Below are 27,133 nucleotides of genomic sequence, written 5' to 3' on the forward strand. Positions count from 1 at the left end.
TTTACAGAACTCGGCCTGATTCTCATTTCGAAGTGCCTCAAGTTTTACACAATAGATAGACCACATATTGTTATTCACATTGATCTCAAAGGTTACTCCCTTGTTGGCATAATTACATTCCATCTCCACATTGCGCACCACGTGTGATGAACACCAAAGAAAGGAACCATTTATTTTGGTGATTAACCAGTATAAGCATATATCAGAGCTGCTGAGCAGCATGGAGGCCATGAACGTGTGTCCCTGTTGCATCCGGCCCCATGCTCGCTGTAATAAATCGCAGCATCACCATTCATGCATGCATCAATGCCCAAAGGGAGAGAAAAAAAATTGTGCAGACACCAGAGCTTGACGATTCGTCCATGGCGAAACCAACAGATTCAGAGTTAGAGCAAGTTGTATATAGAGAGGCAAAGGTAGACGGCAGCTTATCTGCCTGGTTTGCAGGTAGATCTTGCCCCAGCTTGACTTCTCTTTATTTTAGAGAGGTACAGTGCCTCAGCTTGTCGTAGAGGCATTGAGGATGAGCCTGGTGCATCAGTATGGTCCGTCTCGAGATGTTTAGCCAGGGCCCGGTGGTTTGCCCTCACCTTCCAAGGACGCTTGGATGCACCCATGACAATGACATGCTGAACCAGCTCACGGTAACGGTAGTCCAGCTTCTTCTTCTCGGGGCAGAACGGGCATCTAAACCTGTCAGTGCCAAACCTCGCCACAAGCTTCCCAGACTTCAAATCCTTGTATGCTTTTTTGGCATGGTAGCCAGTATCAGTATCGCTTAGCTCTGACGACTCGTCGGAACTACACTCCATGGCAGACCTGAAAATATGGAAACAAAGTTAAGTCCATTGCTAGTTGCGAGCCACATGAGGTTCCATTGCCCAATTATGGAAACGAAGGCAGCATGTTATAGGATGCTCCTAAAAAACCCAAATGAAGAATAACCTCCTTTTTCATCAGAGAAAGCAATAAACTACTTAAATAGGCACCTTGCACCACAATATATTCGAAAATGGACTAGACACTTATGCCCTATAACCTACTTGTAAGTTCTTTGCTAGATGCGAGCCACATGAGGTTGCCATTGCCCAATTATGGCAACACGGGCGCTCGTAGCTCACCTTAAGACGGTCAAAGCGTATGCAAGGCTCACCAGTGACCGTAAAAGGTGTGTTAACTATATTTCGGTTAGATGAGTGACAAAATTCAACATAGGCCTCAAGTACGACCCTGGTGCTGGCGATGGCGAAAAAACTCACTTCTCCTCCTCTGCTTTATGTTCCTGAGGCTTCAGTATGCCACCGTCGATGAGCAGTTGCAACTCGGATTTCGCAAGATCCTTCACCATGGAATCTGGAGATTCCAGATAGGCACCCACCACCATCGAGCTGCAGCAACCAACAAATTCAAAAGAATATCAGCGCATGATTCCTTTGTTTTTCCTTCAAAATACCACCTAAGCAGTGCAATGTAGTACTATGTAAATTATAACCGACAGTTAAAATTTTATTCATCGCATTTGCATGGTTCACGTGCCAAAACCATGACTTGGTTTCGACATCTTATGGGTTTCAACACTAGCCTACCCCTACTTGTTTGGGACTGAAAGGCTTTGTTGTTGTTGCATTTGCATGGTTCACAAATTTGATGAACAGATTAAAGAACTGACATATCGATGATGAGTCATTTTGAAGTACCTGAATCCATCTGCATATAACTTGCATTTCCCTTCGAGGGCTGTTTTCCAGAGGGTAGCAGCAAATGCAGGACAATCAAGTATCATTCTCCTGATTGTGCGGCTGGAGTGGTAGTTATCAAAGGCGTGCTCATCACCATCATCTGTCCTCGGGCGTGCTGCGTCACAAGCTATAGCATTGTGAAGTACGTGGATCCTGTCAGTGACCCCCTCCAAGAAGCTATTTTTTCCACCTACAGCAACCTTGGAAAATGGCAATACAGAACCTCCATAAGCATAACAGCATTGCCTTTTATAAAGCAAAAATATGTGCAATCATGACACTCTTCAATAGTCGATTACTCATTTGTATTAAGTGTACACCAAAAACAAAGGAGATTACCTCATATAGTACATCTTTGCCAAAGTTTGTTCGAAGTAACTGTCCAACATTTTCAATGCAAGTCTCGATGAGAACCTGCAAAGGAAAAAAGAACACCTACATTAATGCTGGGATTAGGGGTTACGCGTCTGACGGGAGCATGGTAATGTTGGGATCAGGGGTGTTATGTGACTGATGGGGGCATGGTAAGGTTGCGACTATATATACTCCCTCCGTCCCAAAATATAAGATCATTTTTTACACTATATACTACACTGCTGCGAGAATAAATGTAGATCTCTTGAGGGGGAGAAGTACATGCTCCAAGAGAAATGCCGTTCAATAAATAAACCAAAAGTTAAATACTCCCTCAGATCCAAATTAATTGTCGCAGCTTTAGTACAACTTTGTACTAAAGTTGTGACAATTAATTTAGATCGGAGGGAGTACATGTTTTGAGTATCACCTCATAAAGCTCGCTTTTCACCAACAGTTCTTGCTGCCGTTTAATCGGGTCCTCCTTGCTATCAGATGCAACCAGTGTGTCTTCTGAACCCCCATGTTCTTTGTCAGCTACATCATCCAACTTACTACCAAAGTTAACCTGAACAAAAAAAAACAAATTTCAGGGGGGCTGTTTCTCTTCAAAGTACTTAAAGAGTTAATAGAATAGGTAACTTGCCTTTGAAACAAGGGAAGGCACGTTGTAGTTCAGATAAAACAATTCACCCAGAGTCAGATAACGTGAACAAAGTGGGTGAAAGAGCTGCAGCAATGGGTGTCTCCCGTTCTGTTCCAACAAGGAGCTCCATCATAAATAATCTCATGTTCATATAACTGACAAATAAAAATAAGCACATCAGAAGCTTGGAATTGCTTTTACCTTGTCGAATATGAGTTCCTTTAACTGCTTTTTCAACACATCAATTACAACCTATAAATATTGAAAGCAAGCTATAAGCATTGTCTCTTCAGATTGCTTGTAATGGCAGCATAACAATTGCTTCAAGCAAACGATTGGTGCTGACTAACCTCAGTAACAAGTTCTGTGTTGTCAACAATGGAGAGAAGACAAATAACGAACTGGAGGAAAAAAGCATGTTAGTTCAGTTGAGGATTAATCGCTTGGAAGCATAAAACCATCTGAAGTTACTGTGCACTGGGAGGATGTTTGTATAGGTTAAAGCATACAATTCACACAGTATGATCCTATTTAAACACTAAAATATATTACATATATAGACATCACTTACAAGGCATCCATAATCACTGAGAGCAAGCTTCATAATCCTCCACTTCAAGCTTTTGATAATCCTCTTCCTATCCTGAAATGCATTACAATGTTAAATGGCAAAAGCACAATGGAAATAAGCGAGAAGAAATATACTACTGAATATGCAGCGTGAGGCACTAAGTAATGCACAGTTCAATTTGCATGACTATTTAGTGTCTCTGGAATCTACAGAAGCTAATAAATAAACATCGGATAAAACAGATGAGTGGGCAAAGTTAAAGCAAGTGATCCGTCTGAAATCTGTCTCTTAATATACAATAAGAAAACAGAAAGAGAAAAAAAAACAGACAATGTACCTCCGCAAGGCCATGCTTGAGGCAAGCAAGCCCTAATTTTAATCCTTCCTTCGTCTGCATGATCTGAATGAGAAGTGGTTTTGAAGATCTTTTCTTCTCCACTTCTGATTTCCCTAGAAATCTGGCGACACCTGATAGTTCATCTACGGCGTATGTCCCTTGAGTAAGATGGGGGATTAATTGACGAATCACGTCCAAGGCTGATGTCTACGTAGAACATGCATATATTAGATACTGCAATAAGCTGAAGAAACATTTCACCAACAAAGGAAAGCTATGTTATAAAGATAGGCCAATCACGTCAATAAAATACTCCCTCCGTTTCTTTTTAGTCTGCATATAACTTTTGTCTGAAGTCAAAGTATCTTTACTTTGACCAAAGTTATAGAAAAAAGTATCAACATTTACAAGGCCAAAGGGATATCTTTAGATTCATTATGGAATGTAGTTTCATATTATGTATATTTGATATTGTAGATGTTGATATATTTTTATACAAATTTGGTCAAAGTTGGTGAAGTTTGACTCGACACAAATCTTATATGCAGAGTAAAAAGGAACGGAGGGAGTACATTTACCTTATCTGCAATTGTTAAGTACTCCAATATGACCGTGTGTACTATGGAATACTCAACAATACCCTTTTCCAGAACTGGCTGGATAACAGTAGTCATATGCTGCAGGACAGATGATTTCTGTAGTCCAAGCTTGGAAATTATGTTTAGCAAACTGAAAAAGAGAGTTGAATTTTAGTATATTGAACTAAACAAATAACTTCAGCCACCTGTGGCAGGATAAGTGGATGACCACAATAATATTTCCCTCCACCCAAGTTTAAGTTTTGTACAGAAAAGTAACAAAAGTTAAGGGGAAACTTCAAAGCAGATGTATGGCAAGACATTATAGTGTGCCAACCTGAACCTGCATGGTTTTTCTTCTTTCAGGTCATTGGACAGCTGAAGCTCAGTGGAGTACAATTCCAACAACAAACTTCTTTTCTGAGGCCGCGTCGCCTGACAAAAGGCATGGTCAAGAACTGCAAGAAAGAGTGCATCTCAATGTGAGATTACCATGTACCCCATTTGTATAGCAAATAAAAACAGATGCATACAATGGCATTCGACAATTAACTCCTGCCGCTCCTATACATGACGATTTCCTACCCATTTGTGACAATAACACATACCTGCCGCCCCTATTGTGTGACAAAGAAGGGAAGCGACATGCCCACGAAGGGAATAGATGAACGAGGCAAACTGTTTTCTAGTGGCTGCAGTCACAAACAAGAGGTGTGTTAGTGAAGCTAAGCGTAATCAAACAAACAAGCAACATTCTTACATATGAACCCATATGAGTTATTAGCGAATCGTAGAGAAATTTACCCATTTTTATGATATTATGCACAAGGAAAACAGTGTGTTCATCAAGAGAAAGATCGAGCAAATGTGGCTGCAGAGCAACAAAAACAGGATCCCTCTCTGAATGTGAGCACCACTTCACACATAACTGGCAAAAAATGGTGGCTATCAGAATAAGTACCAAAACACCATAAGCAACGAGTTCATAGAGAATGAATATCATCAACTTACTTGAAGAACGCATGCGGTAGGGGATCTAGCAATTTCTAAATATTTCCCATCCATTTTACGGAGAGCCTCGGTAACTAGCCTGTACAGACAGCAAATCCATGTGCATAAGAACTTGAACATATGTCACAACTCACAAGACTTTGCTAGTGACACTTACCTGCATCTCCTGCTCGTGCTCATGTTATGGTATCTCAACTTTACACATAGTACTTTCAGTTCCTGTTAAAATTTAGGTGCCGTGAGCAATCAAACTTAGAGTTGCCCAAAATATGGTACTGAATCATCATGAACAGAGTTGGCGATTCAAGCAGAAGCAGGAATTGCAATTCGTCTGCTGGAATCAAATTAATTGCATCACATACAGGAATTGATGCTACTTTAAACATGATGAAAGCAAAAATTACCTTATCGAGGTTGCAATCGGGCTCCCTCGACTCGGACATTTCCTGACAGAAGAGAGTCAAGACTCCGGTTTCAGCTCAAACTCAAGCAGCCCATGCTCTAAACCAATTCACATGCTCCAAAGATGTCCATACCTCAGCTGCGACCCGCTCGTCCATGGCGGTGACGGGCTGCGGCTCCAAGGTGGAGCCGCCGCCGCGCGCCGCGGGGGCTTCGTAGGGCTTCTTCCCCTTGGCCCGCTTGGCCTTGGACCTCCTCGCCGCCACGCGCTTCCGCTTTTTGGAGCCCGGGGGGCCGCCGCCGCCGGCCATGGCGACGTGAGGTGGTGCCGGCGAACGGAGGAAGACGGGCGAGGGTTTACTGCTACCGCCGGAGGAAGAGGCCGGACGGGGCTCGGGGAGCTCCTATTCCCCGACCAGTGCGGTGGAAGGGGAGCAAACAGCAAACGCAGCCCTACCCAAGTGCGGGGGTGCGGGCCGTCCCTTCTTTTCCTCATTTTTTTAGTTTCCTTTTTTATTTTTAAACAAATTTCAAATAAATATTCACAACTATGGAAAAATATTCGTGAATAGAAAAAAATCATGAATTCCAAAAAAATGTGACTTTAAACAAATTCTCAATTTTGAAAAATGTTTGTGATTCTGAAAAAATGTTCACGAATTTAAAAAAATGTGCTTGAATTAAAAAAATTGGGATTTCTTAAGGTGTTCATGATTTTCTTTTAAAAGTGAAATTGCAAAAAAAAACAATATCGGAAAAGTCAAAAAATGTTCATGAATTCAAAAACTTTTCTGGAATTCAAAAAATGTCATGAGTTTGAAAAAATCTTCTTTATAACAAAGTGCAAATGTTGATAGCTAATTTCAAGTCTATTATTGCGGTTCAATAATATTGTGTTCATGTTGGATGACCATGATTTCACAAAAAAAATGTTGGATGACCATGAGCTTATTAGTCGGGGGCTACCTATTATTGTGGTTCTATAATAATGTGTTCATGTTAGATGACCATGAGCATAACTGTTGGGGCGGAGATGAATTTGACGAGCAAAGCGATCGTATTTTATGACATTGGCCACGTACTTTCGTACTATCGTTGAAGTCAATGGAACGCCGATGGATAATCACTTGAATTGAGGAGCAACACAAAATGGCGAAGGGGGGCAACACTAGATGGCAAATGTTTCATCGCAACAAAGCATATGAATTCATTCAACAACATGTATATTGTATATTTTATCTCATATTCCATGGCAATTCACGGTATTTAACTAGGCCTATAGTAATGGTGAAACTTATTGTTTTTTACCTTTCAAATCCAAAAACTCACCTGCATTTTTGCTCGGAGGGAGTAGTTCCAATGTCATTTTTCTAAGTATTATCATAATGGCTTTTTGTTGGGAACAACCAAAAGGGCCTTTCTTTTGCCAAATATTGTCATGATATTTGTTCCATGTGAAACTGTGTCCATCTCAAAATCCATGAAGGGGAGACCATTGAGCGGGTCTCATGCGACTCAAGGAAGGCATGGGTCTGCACAATGCAACGTGACATTTGGATAATGTGGCGTTGGTTCTACTTAGCATCCTTTCTTAGGGGACGAAATATTAGTCGACAACCTTTATTTTCCATGAACTTTGTAACAAACAAGTTGTGTGCTGGCTAGGTGCATCATCTTAATGTGGATGTTGAAAGTTAAATAAAGTAATTCCTTTTCAAAAGGAAAAAATATAGGTCATTTGTCATTTGCTTAAATTCCCATAATCAAGGGATGCTTTACTATTGACCTACCAGAACCCGGAGGATCCATGACTATGATTCAATGCTACCACCAAGTCCTATATAAGGAGCAAGCTAGGCTTCCCTGAGCAAAAGATGAATAGCATGTTCCTCATATTACTTCTTTTCTTAGTACTATCCAATCTTATGGGTGCCTTATTTGTTGTATCCCCACAATAGAGATCCGAAGTTGATAGTGCAGGCATGGAAGGCACCAAGAACTACCCATGGATCCCCAAAACCACAACATCCACTCCTTCATGCTGGAAACCTCCATGAACTCCTTTGTTATGCTACTGAGAGGGTATTTTCCATATCGTCCACCTAGTAAGCATTGCGCGCCTTGTTTCGGTTGTTTTATACGCCATCTCAGTCATCTAGGGAATAGTAGTAGTGTCATCTTTTATTTCATTTTATTTTTGCAAAAAAAAGATTCGGACCTATTATAAAAGTTCACTAGAAGTACAAACACACAAATAATAATAATAAAATCCACCGAGGTCCCTAGACCGCCGAACGACCACTAGCACCACCAGAATGAGTCGTCGACGCGCTGCTATCGTTGCTCTTCTAACGGTGTTGGCCTAACCATGTTGGTGAAAGTCAGCAAGTCTTTGTGAAGGTACTCTTAGGGACCAACGCCCTAGAAATGCAATCGTCGTCATTGAACCTAATACTCAGATGCTCCTTCACCTTCGTAGACTCGCAAAACCACTTGTTCAGTTATCTATCCACTACTACTGCTCCTGGTGGCGAGTTGTGAACTTCATTCCACGAGTGTGGCCATTGTGTGACCCTTAATCCTCTTGATCATCATCTGGAGAATTTAGATGTACTCACACGGTGCCAATGTGATCACATTGATTGATTGATGTTCCAGCCTTTGTGAATATCTCTGACACTATTTCGAAACATATGGAAACATGAATTGGAGTTTCTTTTTGCTAGTTGTTGAAATGTTGTCGTAGTATATATTTTCCTGTGCAAATGTGCATCATCACATTCCATTTTGAAACACATGCGGGGAAGGCTATGAGGCAGGTATCACATGGCTAAAGGAGGCGTTGGTATGTACTACAATGCAACATGACATTTGGACTGGCAATGCTGGTTCTACTTAGCTTGCATTTTCTGAAGGATGGAACATTGGTTGTCTTGACTTTATTTTCCATGAGGTTTGAACAATTTACATTTATACCTACTAATAAAGGAAGGTGATACTCTTGGTCCGTCATACACTTTTGCCGAAAACACCCTCACACTTGTGAGACATCAACCCGCAGTCCGTCCATACGTAGCAGCGTTTTCGTCCGCACACACAGGCATCACCCGTATTGGATCATGTTGTTCCACCGCTGGGCCTTTTCTTATGGGCCGCTGAGTCACCTGAGAAAAATTGAACTCCTGACCTTCGGCCAGGTCGAAGAAACGTGCCTCGAGCAACCAACTCAGCATCGATATTTTCATGTTAATAAAAATAGTCCTACCTCGCTCATTTAGACCGATTCACACCAACTCATATACACAAGTTACCTAGGATATCATCAATCAAGACGCCTAAAAAGGACTGTGAGAATGGACGAGGGACTTGGCAATGAGCGCACACGCGCATACTGCAAAGGATATATTCTCACATGCAAGGAGAGATGGGTTGCACGTTGCATGACACTCATACGTGCATGATAGTTTAATGACGGATTATAACTCGAGTAGATAATTGTCTGTGCGTTGCAATAGGAGTATAAACATTCTAGTATATTATCCTTGGAAAAAATATTCTAATAGATTAGCCCGTGATTGAATGGCAATTATTAAATTGGTGCGCTAGAATCTTAGCAAGTTTTTGTATGCAATTGCTATGATTTACATGTCATATTATTGTTAAGCACTTATATGGTAAGAATTTATTAATTTGCCAAAGAAAATATTATTTAGAGAAAGATAAAAGGTGGGAAGAAAAACGCCATCTTATTGTTGAGCACATATTTGGTAAGACTTTGTTAACTTACCAAAGAAGAATATTATTATTTGGGAGAAAAATCAGAGATGGGACAAAAAAATCAAACATGAGAAGGGAAGGCGGGACCATATATAGAGAGTTTAGACGAAGGAGAGGGTGAAACGGGAACCTTACATTCTTTTTAAGTAGTAGAGATAGAGATAGAGATAGTGATTGTGGGCTGACGAGAGGAGAAAACATGGTATCTGTTGGAATATTAGGCAAGTTCATGATTAATTCCAGTAAATAATTCATGACTAGAAGAGATACTAGCATGCAATAATCTAGCAAACTAGAAGAACAGCAAGACATGCATAACAGCAGCAAACACGTAACAATAGCTGTAGAAACAGACATGAACAGAGGATGTTGGACGTACTGATCGTTAGCTATTATGGGTGCGACAGTGTTGATGACGATGTTGGCGGCGATCTGCTGCTGACGGCGATGAATACGACGATGAGTAGCACCGCCCGACTTGGACGGAAGACGACCCGTGATGACGAATTTGAGCAGTCGCGCAGCGCTTCCCAAAAACCTAATTCGTCCTCTCCCGGTGCAGGATCGCAAAGACGAACGGTTCCGGAGACCTGCTCTCCCACGCGCCGATGCACGCCGGCGTTTGGGATGGAGTAGACTACGATGGCGGCGCAAGTTGTGAGATGAGGCAAAACCCTAGGTGTTTTTCGGTGTGTCTCTGGCCGCAGCCGGTAGCTGTATATATATTAGGACCAGAGGCGGTATTGTGTCGCGACCACAATCCCAAACCGACTCGGTTTCTAATTCGTATACTTACCGGACAAGAAATCAAAAACTTGTCTGCCAAGACATAAAAATAAAACGGCAAAAGGAAGCTGCGCTCCTGCAAGGAGACGGACCGGATTTCGGCGGACCATTCACGCGCATGTCGCATGTACGCCTCGCCTCGCCACGGCCCGGCCAGGCGAGGCGAGGCGAGCGAGCGCGCGTGTGGTTTTCCCTTTCTCTTCTCACACACCACTTAGAGTGGTGGAGAGAACCCACTATATAAAGAGGTCCAACTCTTCTTCAACTTCCAAGGTGGGACTAAACTTAGCACCACCACTTGCCATTTTACACATGGGCTTTGAGATTTCAGAAATTGCTATGGGCCTAGCCCATTAATTCTAACAATCCCCCACCAGATCTCAAATACCCATTTAGAGATTTGCCTTCTCTCATCACTTGTTTAATATACCAGTGTTTCAGCAGAGACTGTTAAGTTGAACTTCTGCCTAGAACTTTAAGCTACATCCATTCACAACTTGACAATGGACTATGCCTTGAATTGCTAGTTTTGTGTGAACAGGTTTCACTCAAAGTCTTAACCAGTACCTGACCGCCAGTAGGCTACCCCGCGGTTTGGAGCTTATACGTCATACTCCCTGGTCTCTTCGTGAGCTTACTAGAGATCACCCAAATCTCATAGACTGCGACGTTTACAGTCAGAACTCATATAGGTGTGTTCTTTCAAGACTGCTCTGTAGGACAGCATCTTTGCTAATTATAGCCAATAGAACCACATTAAGGCATGTTGCCAACCTGCCTTACAGATCTGAGCCTTACAGCTCTGAGAGTTTTGCATCTTCACTTGGAGACGATCATAAGTTATTACTCTCCTCAGTTAACCAATAGCTTGTTCTTCCCAGATCCTAATTCACGGGATCTCCGATCACAAAGGTTGGGTTACTACTATGGTGTAACATCTATGGGTCTCATACCCATCTCCCTCGATGCAATATCTATCACATTTCGTGATAGTCCCTTTGTAAAGGGATCTGCCAGGTTTTTGTCTGTTTGTATATACGTAACAGTTATTACTCCGGAGTTTCTCAACTTCCTGACAGACTTCAAACGTCTTTTCACGTGTCTTGATGACTTTGCATTATCTTTAGAATTGTTCACTTTAGCGATAACCGTTTGGTTATCACAATTCATAAGAATAGCCGGTACAGGTTTTTCAACAACCGGCAAGTCCATCAAGAGCTCACGCAGCCATTCTGCCTCAACAGTAGCTGTGTCCAAAGCAGTTAATTCTGCTTCCATAGTTGACCTCGTCAATATAGTTTGCTTGCAAGACCTCCATGACACTGCGCCACCACCATGAGTAAATACATACCCACTTGTTGCGTAAAGTACATCAACATCGGAGATCCAATTTGAATCACTATATCCTTCTAGCACAGCAGGATGCCCTGAATAAGTAATTCCGTAACTTATAGTACCTCTCAGATAGCACAAGACCCTTTCTAGTGCATGCCAATGATCATCACCCGGGTTGGACATGAACCTACTCAGTTTGCTCACAGCAAAAGAGATATCTGGTCTTGTAGCGCTAGCTAAGTACATGAGTGAATCGACAATTTGAGAGTATCTTAATTGATCTCTCGTTTCTTTCTTGTTCTTTCTGAGTGTCACGCCGGGATCATAAGGTGTTGGAGAAGGCTTGCTATCCATAAAACCGAATCGGTTCAAGACCTTCTCAACATAGTGAGATTGCGTTAATGTAATCCCACTCTCATCCTTAATAAGTTTGATGTTTAGAATTACATCGGCTTCTCCCAGATCTTTCATATCAAAAAATTTCGATAGAAAAGACTTGACCTCATTAATTGCATTAATGTTTGTACCAAAGATCAGTATGTCGTCCACATACAAACATAATATGACACTATTGCCCCCACCATGGCGATAGTAAACACACCTATCAGCCTCGTTAATGACAAATCCTGCAGAAGTCAGAGTTCTTTCAAACTTCTCATGCCATTGCTTAGGTGCCTGTTTCAGACCATACAAAGATTTTAACAACTTGCACACCTTTCTCTCTTCACCCTTTACCACAAACCCGTCAGGTTGATCCATATAGATCTCCTCTTCCAACTCTCCATTGAGAAAAGCTGTCTTTACATCCATTTGATGAATGATAAGACCATAAGAGGCAGCCAAGGAAAGTAACACTCGAATGGTGGTCATTCTAGCAACGGGTGAATAGGTGTCAAAATAATCTTCGCCTTCTTTCTGAGTGTAGCCCTTGGCCACTAGCCGCGCCTTGTACTTATCAATAGTACCATCAGGCTTCAGCTTCTTTTTGAACACCCACTTACAGCCCACAGGTTTACAACCATATGGTCTATCAGCTAGTTCCCAAGTTCCATTAGAAAGAATTGATTCCATCTCATTATGAACAGCTTCTTTCCAATCATCTACATCCGGAGATGCATATGCTTCTGCAATCGTCTTGGGTGTGTCGTCCACAAGGTATACAATGAAATCATCACCAAAGGATTTTGCAATCCTTTGTCTCTTGTTCCTTCTAAGAACTTCATTGTTATCCTTCTCAAGGACTTCCTCATGTGATTGTTCGAAATATTCATCAGTTGTACTAGATTCAGGAATTATCTCAGAAGAAAATCTAGCAATGCTATGCATATCTTTCATAGGAAATATGTTCTCAAAAAATGTTGCATCACGAGATTCCATTATAGTATCAACATGCATATCAGGTACTTCAGATTTTACCACTAAAAACCTATAAGTAATGCTCCGTTGAGCATACCCTAGAAAGACACAATCCACTGTCTTTGGTCCAAGTTTGCGTTTCTTAGGAATAGGAATATTGACCTTTGCCAAACATCCCCAAGTGCGCAAATAAGAAAGTGATGGTTTTCTCCCAACCCACTCCTCATAAGGGGTTTTCTCTTTATTATTGTTGGGAACTCTATTCAGGACATGACATGAAGTCAATAGAGCCTCCCCCCACCATGCCTTAGATAAACCAGCAGTATCTAACATGGCATTCACCAAGTCAGTCAATGTGCGGTTTTTCCTCTCGGCCACTCCATTTGATTGAGGTGAATAGGGAGGCGTCCTCTCATGAATAATACCATGTTCCTCACAAAATTCATCAAAAACTTTTGGAAAATACTCTCCACCACGATCGGACCTAAGACGCTTGATCTTTCTCTCTAGTTGATTTTCAACTTCAGCTTTATAGATTTTAAAGTAGTCTAATGCTTCATCTTTAGTTTGCAACAAATAAACATAGCAAAATCTAGTCGCATCATCAATCAAAGTCATGAAATATCTCTTTCCACCTTTTGTCAACACACCATTCATCTCACAAAGATCAGAATGTATGAGTTCTAGAGGTGCCAAGTTTCTCTCCTCGGCAGCCTTATGAGGCTTTCGAGGTTGCTTAGATTGCACACAACTATGGCACTTAGAACCTTTGGCAACTGTGAAGTTCGGAATTAAACTCATGCTGGATAGCCGAGACATTAAACCAAAATTAATATGACATAAACGAGAGTGCCAAATACTTGCATCATCATTAACACTAGCACAAATTTGGTTTATTGACTTATTGCAAAAATCTGAAAGAGAAAAGCGGAACAAGCCTCCGCACTCATAGCCTTTTCCTATAAATTGTCCAAATCTTGACACGATTACTTTATTGGACTCTAAAACTACCTTAAATCCATCTCGACATAGAAGGGAGCCGCTAACTAGATTCTTGTTCATAGTAGGGACATGCTGCACGTTCCTTAGTTGCACGATCTTTCCCGAAGTAAACTTCAGATCCACCGTGCCAATGCCACGAACAGAAGCATGTGACCCATTCCCCATTAGGACGGAAGAATCCCTTGCGACCTGATAAGAAGTAAACAGGGAGATGTCAGCACACACATGAACGTTAGCACCCGAATCAATCCACCACGAAGATGATTGAAATACTGAAAGCACAATAGGTAAATTACCATACCCATCAGTATTGCTAGCGGTCACCATGTTGACAGTCTTGGAGCTTGTTTTCCCTCTGCGGTCTGCACGTTCAGGGCATTCCTTGGAAAAGTGTCCAGGCTTCCCACAGGCGTAGCACTCTAGCTCAGCCTTGTTGAACTTCTTCTTCTTGAAAGTAGTAGTCTTGGTAGGCTTGTTGAAAACAGGTTTGTTCTTCCCTTTGTTCTTGTTCTGTGGGTACCTCTGCACCATGTTAGCAGTAGGCTGAACCTCACCTCCTTTTTCAGTGGTATCTTTAGCCCGAGCTTTTTCTTCAACATCAAGAGATGCAATCAGATTTTCAACTGATATCTCCTGTCTCTTATGCTTCAGAGTTGTGGCGAAATTCCTCCATGAAGGAGGCAACTTTGCAATCATGCACCCAGCCACGAATTTGTCGGGTAGAACACATTTAAGGAGTTCAAGTTCCTTCACAATGCACTGTATCTCATGAGCTTGTTCAACCACAGAACGGTTATTCACCATCTTGTAGTCATGAAAACTCTCCATGATGTACAGTTCACTGCCTGCATCTGTTGCACCGAATTTTGCATTCAGTGCATCCCACAGAATTTTTCCGTCGTTTATGTGCATGTACACATCACACAGACGGTCAGCAAGAACACTCAGAATGCATCCCACAAACATAGTATTGGCTTCCTGGAATTTTCTCCGATCTTCGTCGGTTATTCCCTCTGGAGCACCAACACTAGCGTGGAAAACTTTCAGAGCAGTAAGCCAGAGCGTGGTCTTCACCTGCCACCTCTTAAAGTGCACACCGGTAAACTTATCCGGCCTCAGTGCATCAGCAAATCCAGCCATAGTTAACTCAGGAAATTGCCTACAATTAGGTTTTTGGATTGTTGGAATATTAGGCAAGTTCATGATTAATTCCAGTAAATAATTCATGACTAGAAGAGATACTAGCATGCAATAATCTAGCAAACTAGAAGAACAGCAAGACATGCATAACAGCAGCAAACACGTAACAATAGCTGTAGAAACAGACATGAACAGAGGATGTTGGACGTACTGATCGTTAGCTATTATGGGTGCGACAGTGTTGATGACGATGTTGGCGACGATCTGCTGCTGACGGCGATGAATACGACGATGAGTAGCACCGCCCGACTTGGACGGAAGACGACCCGTGATGACGAATTTGAGCAGTCGCGCACAGCGCTTCCCAAAAACCTAATTCGTCCTCTCCCGGTGCAGGATCGCAAAGACGAACGGTTCCGGAGACCTGCTCTCCCACGCGCCGATGCACGCCGGCGTTTGGGATGGAGTAGACTACGATGGCGGCGCAAGTTGTGAGATGAGGCAAAACCCTAGGTGTTTTTCGGTGTGTCTCTGGCCGCAGCCGGTAGCTGTATATATATTAGGACCAGAGGCGGTATTGTGTCGCGACCACAATCCCAAACCGACTCGGTTTCTAATTCGTATACTTACCGGACAAGAAATCAAAAACTTGTCTGCCAAGACATAAAAATAAAACGGCAAAAGGAAGCTGCGCTCCTGCAAGGAGACGGACCGGATTTCGGCGGACCATTCACGCGCATGTCGCATGTACGCGCCGCCTCGCCTCGCCTGTGTGGTTTTCCCTTTCTCTTCTCACACACCACTTAGAGTGGTGGAGAGAACCCACTATATAAAGAGGTCCAACTCTTCTTCAACTTCCAAGGTGGGACTAAACTTAGCACCACCACTTGCCATTTTACACATGGGCTTTGAGATTTCAGAAATTGCTATGGGCCTAGCCCATTAATTCTAACAGTATCACAGGTAGTGAGTCCTCGAGGAAGATGTAGTTGGTGGCCACGGGGAATTATGCAGCGGCGGTGGGGCGGGGATTTACGCTGCCGATGTGCACACACGTGGTGATGTGCCTCATTGGAAGCAGCGGCAAGGAGTGTGTGTGCGCGCGAGAGAGAGAGAAAAGCTGGGCCTGTACGTGGGCACAGGGGCCAGCAATTCAGGAGGACACATTGACTTTGGGATTGTAAGAATCTCCATCTAATATTAATCTATGTCTCTATCTTATAATATCACGCTGTAGCGCAATTCTGATACATCATCATCGGGATGGATGGCAGTCGGATAAGAAGACACATCCACCTCCTCGTCAGACGACACCATCAAGATGATGTGGTGCCGCAACTACGGTGTTCTAGTGGGTGTTTTGGTGCATGGTGGTTGTTATCAAGAAAGATGTGGAGATACTTTTTTTTTTCTCCATAGCGATGCACAAACATACAATTAGTATACCAATGTGGGTGGATAGCACCTGAAATAGGGAGGTGGGATAAAACTAGGAAAGCCACAAACCGAACACATTTCTTAGGCTGAAACCATAATTTTTCTTCATACTAGAAATAGATGTGGATCATAAATCAAATAATCACTTGTGTTTTAGGTCATACTTATTTAGATAGGGGAGTGCGATTAAATATTTTTTGTACAACGCACGGGAATTTGTGCTAGTAATTAGAAGAGGAAAAGGGTCAGGGAAATCTTCGTCCAAAGTACTCATAGCATGTGGCCTACAGGAGGACCAATCTCATAATCAAAGGGTGCTGGGCTATTCACTTACCATAGGATACATGACTTCATTTCTGTGCTATGTATCTCTCAAGTCTTTTATAAAAGAGAAAGGTAGGCTTACAATCATTGCATCTTCGCTGCTGTGTTGATTACACATGTGACTTGTACTATGGCACGTCACCACAACACCTTCCTACATCAAGTGCCCTGAAAAGCAGGACAAGCAGCAGCTCAATACACCCGCGAGCCAAGCACATTCTAGCATACTCCCTCATCTATTATACCTAAATAGTTGTTTCCCGCTAACTCTAATTCTCTCAACATACAACCCTCCACATCACCAAATGTGCCATTTCATCATCCATTAAAACAATTGTGGCACATGCGTACCTCAATTTAATTTTTCCATCTCCGATGACTCAGCGTACATGCATACTCTTTGTCCACAGACAATTACTTCCGAAAATTATAGCTTTTGATTTAGATCATTCCATTTATACAAAATTTATCCAAAACTAATATTTAAAATCCCGTAGCAACGCGCGGGGAAATCATAAAGATCCTCTAAAATAGATGGGGTATTCCTATGTTTGACCCTTCGCTCTTTTTAGAACTGCCCCACTCCCCCTCGATATCTTCATTCTCCCACTCCATTAGGCAGAGAAGAAGTTACAACAACAAATATCTTTCATTCTTCCAATTTCACACGCACAATTAATTTGTTTCATCATCTGTGTGTGTCATGCATGCTCCATCCTCGTGGCGAGCAGTTAATACCCATTGTAGCACGTCGAAAGGCGCATGCCTATCAATGTGGCTAAAAAAGCTATGCCGGTGGTGAAACTTGATAATAACAATTGACCAATCCAAATCCACAAACGATGTACGCATGCCCGGATCATGCGTTATGCTTTGCTTTTACAAGTAGGGGAGTCTTCTATGGTGTTCGTTTCCCATGAAATTGTGGATCATTACATTATGCTTCGAAACCTATGTTTGGGTTACTATAATGTTTGAAGTGAATGCAATGTGGTCTAAGAGAACTAAGTGTGGTGGCTTTGTCATCTAGATCTCGATTAACGCGAGAGTTTTTGTTTCAGTAAGTGCAAAACAGGTTCTACATTGTATGTCTATACGTGTGGTGTGATGTTATATCATATTCTTTTGCAAAGTATTGGTGTAACGTTTTTAGTAAGGGACATGAGCATTTCTTTTGACAAGTATTGTGGCAATATTTGTTTCGTGTGGAACTATGGATCAATGCATCTCATCTGGAAACCAATGCAAGAGAGGCATTCATACAGGTCTCACATGGCTCAAGGTGTACAAGGTGGTATTCGGAATGCATGGCAATGGTTCTACTTAGCTTGTTTTCTCTCAAGGATGAAACATTAGCTGATGGGATTTCTTTTCCATGAATTTTGTAAAGATAAGTTGTATGGTGTCCAGGTACATAATGCCGAGAGAGCCCTCAGACCTCTCACTTGGACAAAGGATGTTGACATCAAGGTCACATTTAAAGGATAGGAGGTAGACAGACTGCCCAATGTCTGAGTCGAACAATCTTCGAGCAATGATCCAAGCATGCTCAAAAGAGGGTAATGACGCAGTGACCATGGGGTGCTTGAGCTCACCGTCAACGCCCCGAAGAGGGTAACAACACGACATGTCGATGTCACCACGATTTTTTCAACCAAAGCCCTGGCATGAGGGAGGAGAACCACAACGATGCCCCCCCCCCCCCCCCCCCCCCCACACACACACACGAGGTAGCGCACGTTATTCACATTGCTCTGCCTTGTCAAAAGTTACTCTCTTGTTGGCATAGTTACATTCCATCTCCACAATGCGCACCACGTGTCATGAACACCAAAGAAAAGAACCATTTATTTTTGGTGATTAACCATTGTAAGCATACCAGAGCCGCTGTGCAGCATGGAACGTGTCCCTGTTGCATCCGGGCCGCCCATGCTCGCTGTAATAAACGCAACTGATGATATAGAGAAAAAAAGCAAGGCTAATCGCACCATCACCATTCATGTATGCATCAGTGCCCAAAGGGAAAGAAAACAGGTGCAACACCAGAGATTGACGATTTGTCCATGGCGAAACATCAGTGCAAATCTGATTCAGAATTAGAGCAACATCAGTTTGTGTCGTACAGGCATTGAGGATGAGGTTGCTGCATCGGCATGGTCCGTCTCGAGATGATTAACCAGGGCCTGGTGGTTTGCCTTCACCTTTGCAGCATGGTAGGATGATTGGCTAATAGCGTGAGCAAGCAGACCACTGTAACGGTATTCCTGCTTCTTCTTCCGGGGGCAGAACGGGCATGTAAACCTGTCAGTGCCAAACCTCACCACAAGCTTGCCAGACTTCATATCCATGTATGCTTTTTTAGCATAGTCGCCAATATCTGTATCCTTTGGCTCTGACCACTCGTCGGAACTACACTCCATGGCAGACCTGAAAATATGGCAACAAGGGTAAGTTCATTGCTAGTTGCGAGCCGCATGAGGTTCCATTGACGACCAGCAATGAGGTTCCATTGCTAGTTGCCTAGTTGCGCTGGCAATGGCAAGAAAACTCACTTCTCCTCCTCTGCTTTATGTTCCTGAGGCTTCAGTATGCCACCGTCGATGAGCGGTTGCAACTCGGATTTCGCAAGATCCTTCACCCTGGAATCTGGAGATTCCAGATAGGCAGCCACCACCCTAGAGCTGCAGCAACCAACAAGTTCAAAAGAATATCAGCGCATGATTTCTTTGTTTTTCCTTCAGTACCACCTAAGCAGTACAATGTGGTATGTAAATTGCAACCGACAGTTCGCATTTGCATGGTTCCGTGCCAGAACCATGACTTGGTTTCGACATCTTATGGGTTTCAACACTAGCCTACCCTACTTGCTTGGGACTGAAAGGCTTTGTTGTTGTTGTTGTTGTTGTTGTTGTTGTTGTTGTTGCATTTGCATGGTTCACAAATTTGATGAACAGATTATAGAACTGACATATCGATATTGAGTCATATTGAGGTACCTGAATCCATCTGCATATAACTTGCATTTCCCTTGGAGGGCTTTTTTCCAGAGGGTAGCAGCAAATGCAGGACAATCAAATATCATTCTTCTGATTATGGGGCTGGAGTGGTAGTTATCAAAGGCGTGCTCATCAATATAATCTGTCCTCGGGCGCGCTGCGTCACAAGCTATAGCATTGTGAAGTACGTGGATCCTGTCAGTGACCCCCTCCAAGAAGTTATTTTTTCCACCTACAGCAACCTTGGAAATTGGCAATTCAGAACCTCCATAAGCATAACAGCAGTACCTCTTATAAAGCAAAAATATGTGCAATCATGACGCTCTTCAATAATCGATTACTCATTTGTATTAAGAGTCATTTGTATTAAGCGTAGACCATGGACAAAGGAGATTACCTCATATAGTACATCTTTCCCAAAGTTTGTTCTAAGTAACTCTCCAACATTTTCAATGCAAGTCTCAATGAGAACCTGCAAAGGAAAAAAGAACACCTGCATTATTGCTGGGATTAGGGGTTACATGACCGGGAGCATAGCAATGTTGGGATCGGGGGTGTTATGTGACTGATGGGAGCTTAGTAATGTTGCGATTAGGTGTTCTTTGACAAATGGCCACCCTCAAATCATGGTATATATTACACTGCTACAAGAATAAATGTAGATCTCTCGAGGGGGAGAAGCACATGCTCCAAGAGAAATGTCATTAAATAAATAAATCAAAAGTTAAATACATGCTTTGAGTATCACCTCATAAAGCTCGCTTTTCACCAACAGTTCTTGCTGCCGTTTAATCAGGTCCTTGCTATCAGATGCAACCAGTGTGTCTTCTGAACCCCCGTGTTCTTTATCAGCTACATCATCCAACTTACTATCCAAGTTAACCTGAAACAGAAAAGGCAAAATTCAGGGGGCCTGTTTCTCTTCAAAGTACTTCAGAATTAATAGAACAGGTAACTTGCCTTTGAAACAAGGGAAGGCACGTTGTAATTCAGAAAAACCAAATCAGACGGAGTCAGATAACGTGAGCAAAGTGGGTGAAATAGCTGCAGCAATGGGCGTCTCCCGTTCTGTTCCAACAAGGAGCTCCATCATAAATAGTCTCATGTGCATATAACTAACAAATAAAAATAATCACATCAGAAGCTTGGAATTCCTTTTTTCTATATACTCCTATAAAAATTTCAGTTGGTGATGACGGTATGCCTGCCATCTATGATTTCAGACCATTGGATTTCCATCCAACGCATGCAAAGGCAAGGCATGGCAATTTTGCAAAAACACGCCCGCCACCCCACCCAAATTTTCACAGAACTACTTGTTCTTTCCGGTCCAACCCCATCCCTGCCCAACTCAAACCGCCCACCTCCTCTACGCCTACGACTCTGTATCCATCGACGCCTAGAACCTTCCCCGCCGCCGGCCCCTCCCACCGGCCACCTGAGCGCCAATGCGCCCCCCCCCCCCCCTCCCATCTAGCCGCCACCCACCTCTCGACGCCGCCTACAACGGACAACGTCCCCGTTCTTCTGCGCCTCCGCCCCTAGCTCACCCCATCCAAACCCTACCGCCGTCGTGCCGAGCAAGCCGCCGAACCTATGCACGAGATACTCAATTTTTCTGCCCTCTGTACACGAGGGTGCCAAGCAGACGAATCTGGTGCCAAGTTGAGCTCATCTGGCAGCTGCCTTGATCTGGTGCCACCACCACCACTGCATGAAAGGTGCTCGACACTTAGCCTAGGTGTCTCGTGCGAGGATACACATCCCGTGGATCCAGTGGAGATGGCCCCAATCCCAGCGTCAGCTTGTCCCGCCACTGCCCCGAGCTCGCCTATAGGCCGCCAGCACTCCTCTGATTAGGAGTCACTCATGTGGCCGGACAACCAGGTTGCAGGCCTCTAGGTGTTATATTCATGCAATTAAATTTGTGCGCTCTTGCTGCACAGTGGTGAAGACCTCCCCACTTGTGCCAAGAGGTCCTGGGTTCGAACCAGCCTCTCTGCATTGCACTTTGCAGGGGTTAGACTAGGTTCCTATAATCCCTCCCCAGACCCCACCTTGTGTGGGAGCTTCTATGCACTGGGTCTGTCCTTTTTTTTGCTGAGCTGATAGCAGTCCATTGTTTCTCTCTGAATATGTGTATATCAAGAAGCAACTACAGAGATCAGTTTTGTTCCCTGAATTATGTGTATACGGGGCAGCAACTACAATACAATGGATAATGTGTACTCCCTCTGTAAAGAAATATAAGAGCGTCTGCACTCCCTCACTAAAGTAGTGGTCTAAACGCTCTTATATTTCTTTACATAGGGAGCACTTAGCAATTTATTATGCATTAAAAGAATATATTTTTGTTCCAAATCTGATGTCTATTTGTGCTTCTTCTGTAACAGACACTTCGAGCAGACATGATTGCATTTGTTTGTTATGGAAGTATCAGTTAGTGCAAATGTTTAATGATTATACAGCTAAGAATTTGGATGTACACATGCTTTACTTGCTGGTAAGAAATACATACGATTTATTCGACTGCTTGAGATTTCAATCTGAACGAATGGAGCATGCCATCCTTTGAAGAGCAATGTAACTATTTGTATGATTTTGGAGGTTCAGGTGACAGACAAAAAAATTGCATGGTGATTTATATGCAAAGTTATAATTTTTGTTACGGTTAGTGATAACCTTTGAGCATTCTTGTTGTCTCTGATTTGGTGATAGCAAACTACTGCATAAGACTGTCCCACCATTTTGATGTGTGTAGGGCTCTTGTTCTTCTGAATTTTCTCAGAGAGTTTTGCATTGTAGGGCTCGCTCAACTACTTCTGAGTTTTGGGGTGGCAGCAACAAAGGCGAGGTGCATGACTGTGACATGAGATGGGCGTACGGGGGAAATGCAGTTACCGGCAAGGTGTTGCGTCGCGGTCTGCAGGGACGACTATGTGGCATCCATTTGCACATTAACTAATGTATGGCATAGGTGAGGATGATATGATTTTCTTGGTCAGTAGTCATCTTCTGTCAGATTACAAGATCTACATGTATTCCAGCACCTCATATCATACAGAACTATTCTGAAGTGATTATGCTTGATCTTCTAAGCCAGATGGTATTTAAAAGAAGTAATTCGCACCAAGGAAGATAATTGTAATTAGCATCAGCATGAGAAACAAATTGAAGATAACTGAAATATGTAAGTCAGAAGTTACTGATCTTACTAAGCATAGACTTTCTGGCTGGGAAAAAAATATTTTTATGTTTTTCTCAAGTAGCAGGCAGGAGGTGGCTTTGATTTTCATCGTGTTACAGTCAAATCTTGTTGTATCTAATGTAAGAAGAGGGTGAAAGTTTGTTCAATTAAGTAGTACTCCCTCCGTCCCATAATATAAGGTTTTATTACATCCAATATATGAGTATATTGGATTTAATAAGATCTTATATTATGGGACGGAGGGAGTAATATATATATATGCAAGAAACAATGCCTGCCAGAAGACTTGCCTCCAGTGGACTATTGTACGTTGAGCATTTGTTTGTAAGATGTAACATAATAATCCAAGGCAGCTATCTGACAAGGGAAACACCGTGTGTCTACCTTTTGTGTACCAATATATATGTGTACATGTTTCAGACTGTAAAACATGGTCATTGATAATTTTGTTATTAAGCAATGCTTGTTGGAGATGACAAATCAAAAAGATTACGCCCAATTATTAGAGTTGAGTGGATTGGGGTGTACGGTGCACTGAGAGGGCCAAACAGAGGTTGAAAGTAGGACTCATTTCCTATGCTTGGGCGTGAGCTGTTTTGTAGCAAAGTTAGATACTCTGTTTATTTTAGCGAGGGGAGATACTCTGTTTTTAGATGGAAGGTACTCTGCTTGTGGAAGATACTCTGTTTTTAGATGGAAACTTAATAACATTGGATTGCGTTCTTTGTTGATTTTCTGCGATGGAACTTCTTGACGACATGTTTCTTGTGTCGAGGTCCGTATGCTTCATGAGATGATTGATTTTAAGAATAAAAAATATTCATGTGTCATCATTCATTGGTAATGTAGTGAACAAGAAAGACTTGACTGTGCTCTAGGAATGGTGCCAACCCTAAAAAAAATTGTTCCGTCGCAATGCACGGGCATTTAGCTAGTACCTTGTCAAATATGAGTTCCTTTAACTGCTTTGTCAGCTCATCTACAACCTACAAAATATTGAAAGCAAGCTATAAGCATTGTCTCTTCAGATTGCCTGTAATGGAGCATAACACTTGCTTCAAGCAAAACATTGGTGCTGGCTAACCTCAGTATAAAGTTCTGTGTCATCAACAATGGAGAGAAGACAAATAACGAACTGGACGAAAAAAGACATGTTAGTTGAGGATTGATCACTTGGAAGCATAAAACCATCTGAAGTTACTGTGCACTGGGAGAATGTTTGTATAGGTTAAAGCATACAATTCACACAGTACGATCATATTTAAACATTAAAATATACTACCTCTGTGACTTAATATAAGACGTTTTTTGACACTGTCATGGTGTCAAAAAACGTCTTACATTTTGATACAAAGGGAGTTTACATATATAGACATCACTTACAAGGCATCCATAACCATTGAGAGCAAGCTTCATAATCTGCCCCTTCAAGCATTTGCTAATCCTCTTCCTATCCTGAAATGCATTGCCGTGTTAAATGGCAAAAGCACACTGGAAATAAGCGAGAAGGAAAATACTTCTGAACATGCAGCGTGAGGCACTAACTAATGCACGGTTCAATTTGCATGACTATTTAGTATCTCTGGAATCTAAGAAGTTAATAAATAAACATCGGATAAAAATAGATGAGTGGACAAAGATAAACCAAGTGATCGTTCTGAAATCTGTCTCTTAAGATACACTAAGAAAACGGGAAAAAAAAACAGATAATGTACCTTCTCACGGCCATGCTTGAGGCAAACAAGCCCTAATTTTAATCCTTCCTTCGTCTGCATGATCCGAATGAGAAGTGGTTCCGAAGATCTTTTCTCCTTCTCTTTTGATTTCGTTGATAATCTATTGAGACCTGATAGTTCATGTACGGCATATGTCCCCCTAGTAAGATGGGGGACTAACTGATGAATCATGTCCAAGGCTGATGTCTACGAAACACGTGCATATATTAGATAGTGTTATAAGGTGAAGAAACATTTCACCAAAAAAGGAGAGCTTTGTTATAAAGATAGGCCAATCACGTCAATAAAACACATTTACCTTGTCCGCTATTATTAAGTACTCCAATATGACCATGTGTACTATGGAATACTCAACAATACCCTTTTCCAGAACTGTCTGGATAACAGTAGCCATATGCTGCAGGACAGATGATTTCTGTAGCCCAAGCTTGGAAATTGTTTCTAACAAACTGAAAAGAAAGTCGAATTTTAGGATATTGAACTAAACAAATAACTGCAGCCACCTATGGCAGGATAGGTGGATGACTACAATAATATTTCCCTTCGCCCAAGTTTAAGTTTTGTACAGAGAAGTAACAAAAGTTAAGAAGAAATCTCAAAGCAGATGTATGACAAGACATTATAGCGTGCCAACCTGCATGATTTTTGTTCAGTCAGGTCCTTGAACAGCTGAAACTCGGTGGAGTACAATTCCAACAACAAACTTCTTTTCTGAGGCAGTGTCGCCAGACGAAAGGCGCAATTAACAACTGCAAGAAAGAGTGCATCTCAATGTGAGATTACCATCTACCCCTTTACTTGTATAGCAAATGGAAGCGCATGCCATTCAACCATTACCTCCTGCTGCTCCTATACATGATGAGTTGCTACCCATTATGACAATAACACATAGCAACACATACCTGACACTCCTATTGTGTGAAACAGTAGAGAAGCGACATGACCATGAAGGGAAGAGATGAACAAGGCAAACTGTTCTTTACTCGCTGCAGTCACAAACAAGAGGTGTGTTAGTGAAGCTAAGGGTAATCAAACAAACAAGCAACATTCTCACATGTGAGCCCATATGAGTTTTTAGCGAATCGTAGAGAAATTTACCCCCTTTTATGATATAATTCACAAGGAAACAAGAGTATTTATCGCAAGAAAGATCGAGCAGATGTGGCTGCAGTGCAACAAAAACAGGATCCCTCTCTGACTGTGAGCACCACTTCACGCATGACTGACAAAAAATGGTGGCTATTAGAATAAGTACCAAAACACCATAAGCAACGAGTTCATAGAGAATGAATATCATCAACTTACTTGAAGAACGCATGCGGTAGGGGATCTAGCAATTTCTAAATATTTCCCATCCATTTTACGGAGAGCCTCGGTAACTAGCCTGTACAGACAGCAAATCCATGTGCATAAGAACTTGAACATATGTCACAACTCACAAGACTTTGATAGTGACACTTACCTGCATCTCCTGATCGTTGTCGTGTTATGGTATTTCATCTTTACACATAGCATTGTGAGTTCCTGTTAAAATTTAGGTGCCGTGAGCAATCAAACTTAGAGTTGCCCAAAATATGGTACTGAACCATCATAAACAGAGGTGGCGATTCAAGCAGAGGCAGGAATTGCAATTCGTCTGCTGGAATCAAATTATGGCATCACATACAGGAATTGATGCTACTGGAAACATGAGAAAGAAAAAATCACCTTCACGAGGTTGTTATCGAGCTTCCTCGACTCGGACATTTCCTGCCACACACAGTCAAGGACACTCTGGTTTCAGCTCAAACTCAAGCAGCCCATGCTCTAAACCAATTCCCATGCTCCAACCATGTCCATACCTCGGCTGCGACCCGCTCGTCCATGGCGGTGACGGGCTGCGGCTCCTCCTTGGACCCGCCGCCGCCGCGCGCCGCGGGGGCTTCGTAGGGCTTCTTCCCCTTGGCCCGCTTGGACGGCGCCTCGGGCCTCCCCGCCGCCACGCGCTTCCGCTTTTTGGCGCCCGGGTGGTCGCCGCCGCCGGCCATGGCGACGTGAGGTGGTGCCGGCGAACGGGAGGAAGACGGCCGAGGGTTTACTGGTACCGCCGGAGGAAGAGGCCGGACGAGTTCGTTTGTATCGAGCTGTCTTTTCTTTTTTCACCCCCTTATCTGGCGAACGTTCGCCACGGAGGGTGCATTTTGCGAACGTTCGCATGGCATTTTTAGTTGTGTGGCAGTAGAGGGCTGCAGTTTCTTGAGGCAACATGGCATTTTCTCCCTGAGAAGGCAATTTTTATTTTAAAAGCACCATCGTTTGATCTTGTTTTACAACTACAATGTCATTAAAGATGGTTCATTGGTCACCTCCTCTACAGCGAACCTTCACGGACTACAGTTACCTTTTTACGGTCTCGGAT

The 27,133-nt window shown here is 42.6% G+C and overlaps 1 protein-coding gene across 6 annotated transcripts; it reads right to left on the reverse strand.

Moving 5' to 3' along the window:
• LOC109754579 (pumilio homolog 24) lies at window positions 1-26,907 on the reverse strand. Of its 6 annotated transcripts, none has more exons than XM_073498404.1 (18): window positions 26,577-26,848; window positions 5,641-5,682; window positions 5,394-5,455; window positions 5,237-5,315; window positions 5,030-5,153; window positions 4,834-4,917; window positions 4,569-4,683; window positions 4,226-4,376; window positions 3,648-3,854; window positions 3,311-3,382; window positions 3,090-3,140; window positions 2,941-2,991; window positions 2,740-2,847; window positions 2,524-2,661; window positions 2,079-2,153; window positions 1,698-1,939; window positions 1,260-1,388; window positions 1-819 (listed from the first exon to the last, which is right to left on the reverse strand). In XM_073498404.1, the coding sequence occupies exons 1-18, from the start codon at window positions 26,760-26,762 to the stop codon at window positions 429-431; spliced, it is 2,307 nt and encodes a 768-aa protein (XP_073354505.1). In that variant the 5' UTR covers window positions 26,763-26,848; the 3' UTR covers window positions 1-428. The 6 variants fall into 6 exon arrangements, with proteins under 6 accessions (XP_073354505.1, XP_040247103.1, XP_073354506.1 ...); XM_040391169.3 differs by having other exon boundaries at window positions 4,563-4,683; XM_073498405.1 differs by lacking the exon at window positions 26,577-26,848 and adding an exon at window positions 5,773-6,109.
• Between the last annotated feature and the right edge of the window lie 226 nt (window positions 26,908-27,133).

The sequence above is a fragment of the Aegilops tauschii genome, chromosome 5, assembly GCF_002575655.3.
Source record: "Aegilops tauschii subsp. strangulata cultivar AL8/78 chromosome 5, Aet v6.0, whole genome shotgun sequence".
In the NCBI taxonomy this organism is placed as follows: Eukaryota; Viridiplantae; Streptophyta; class Magnoliopsida; order Poales; family Poaceae; genus Aegilops; species Aegilops tauschii.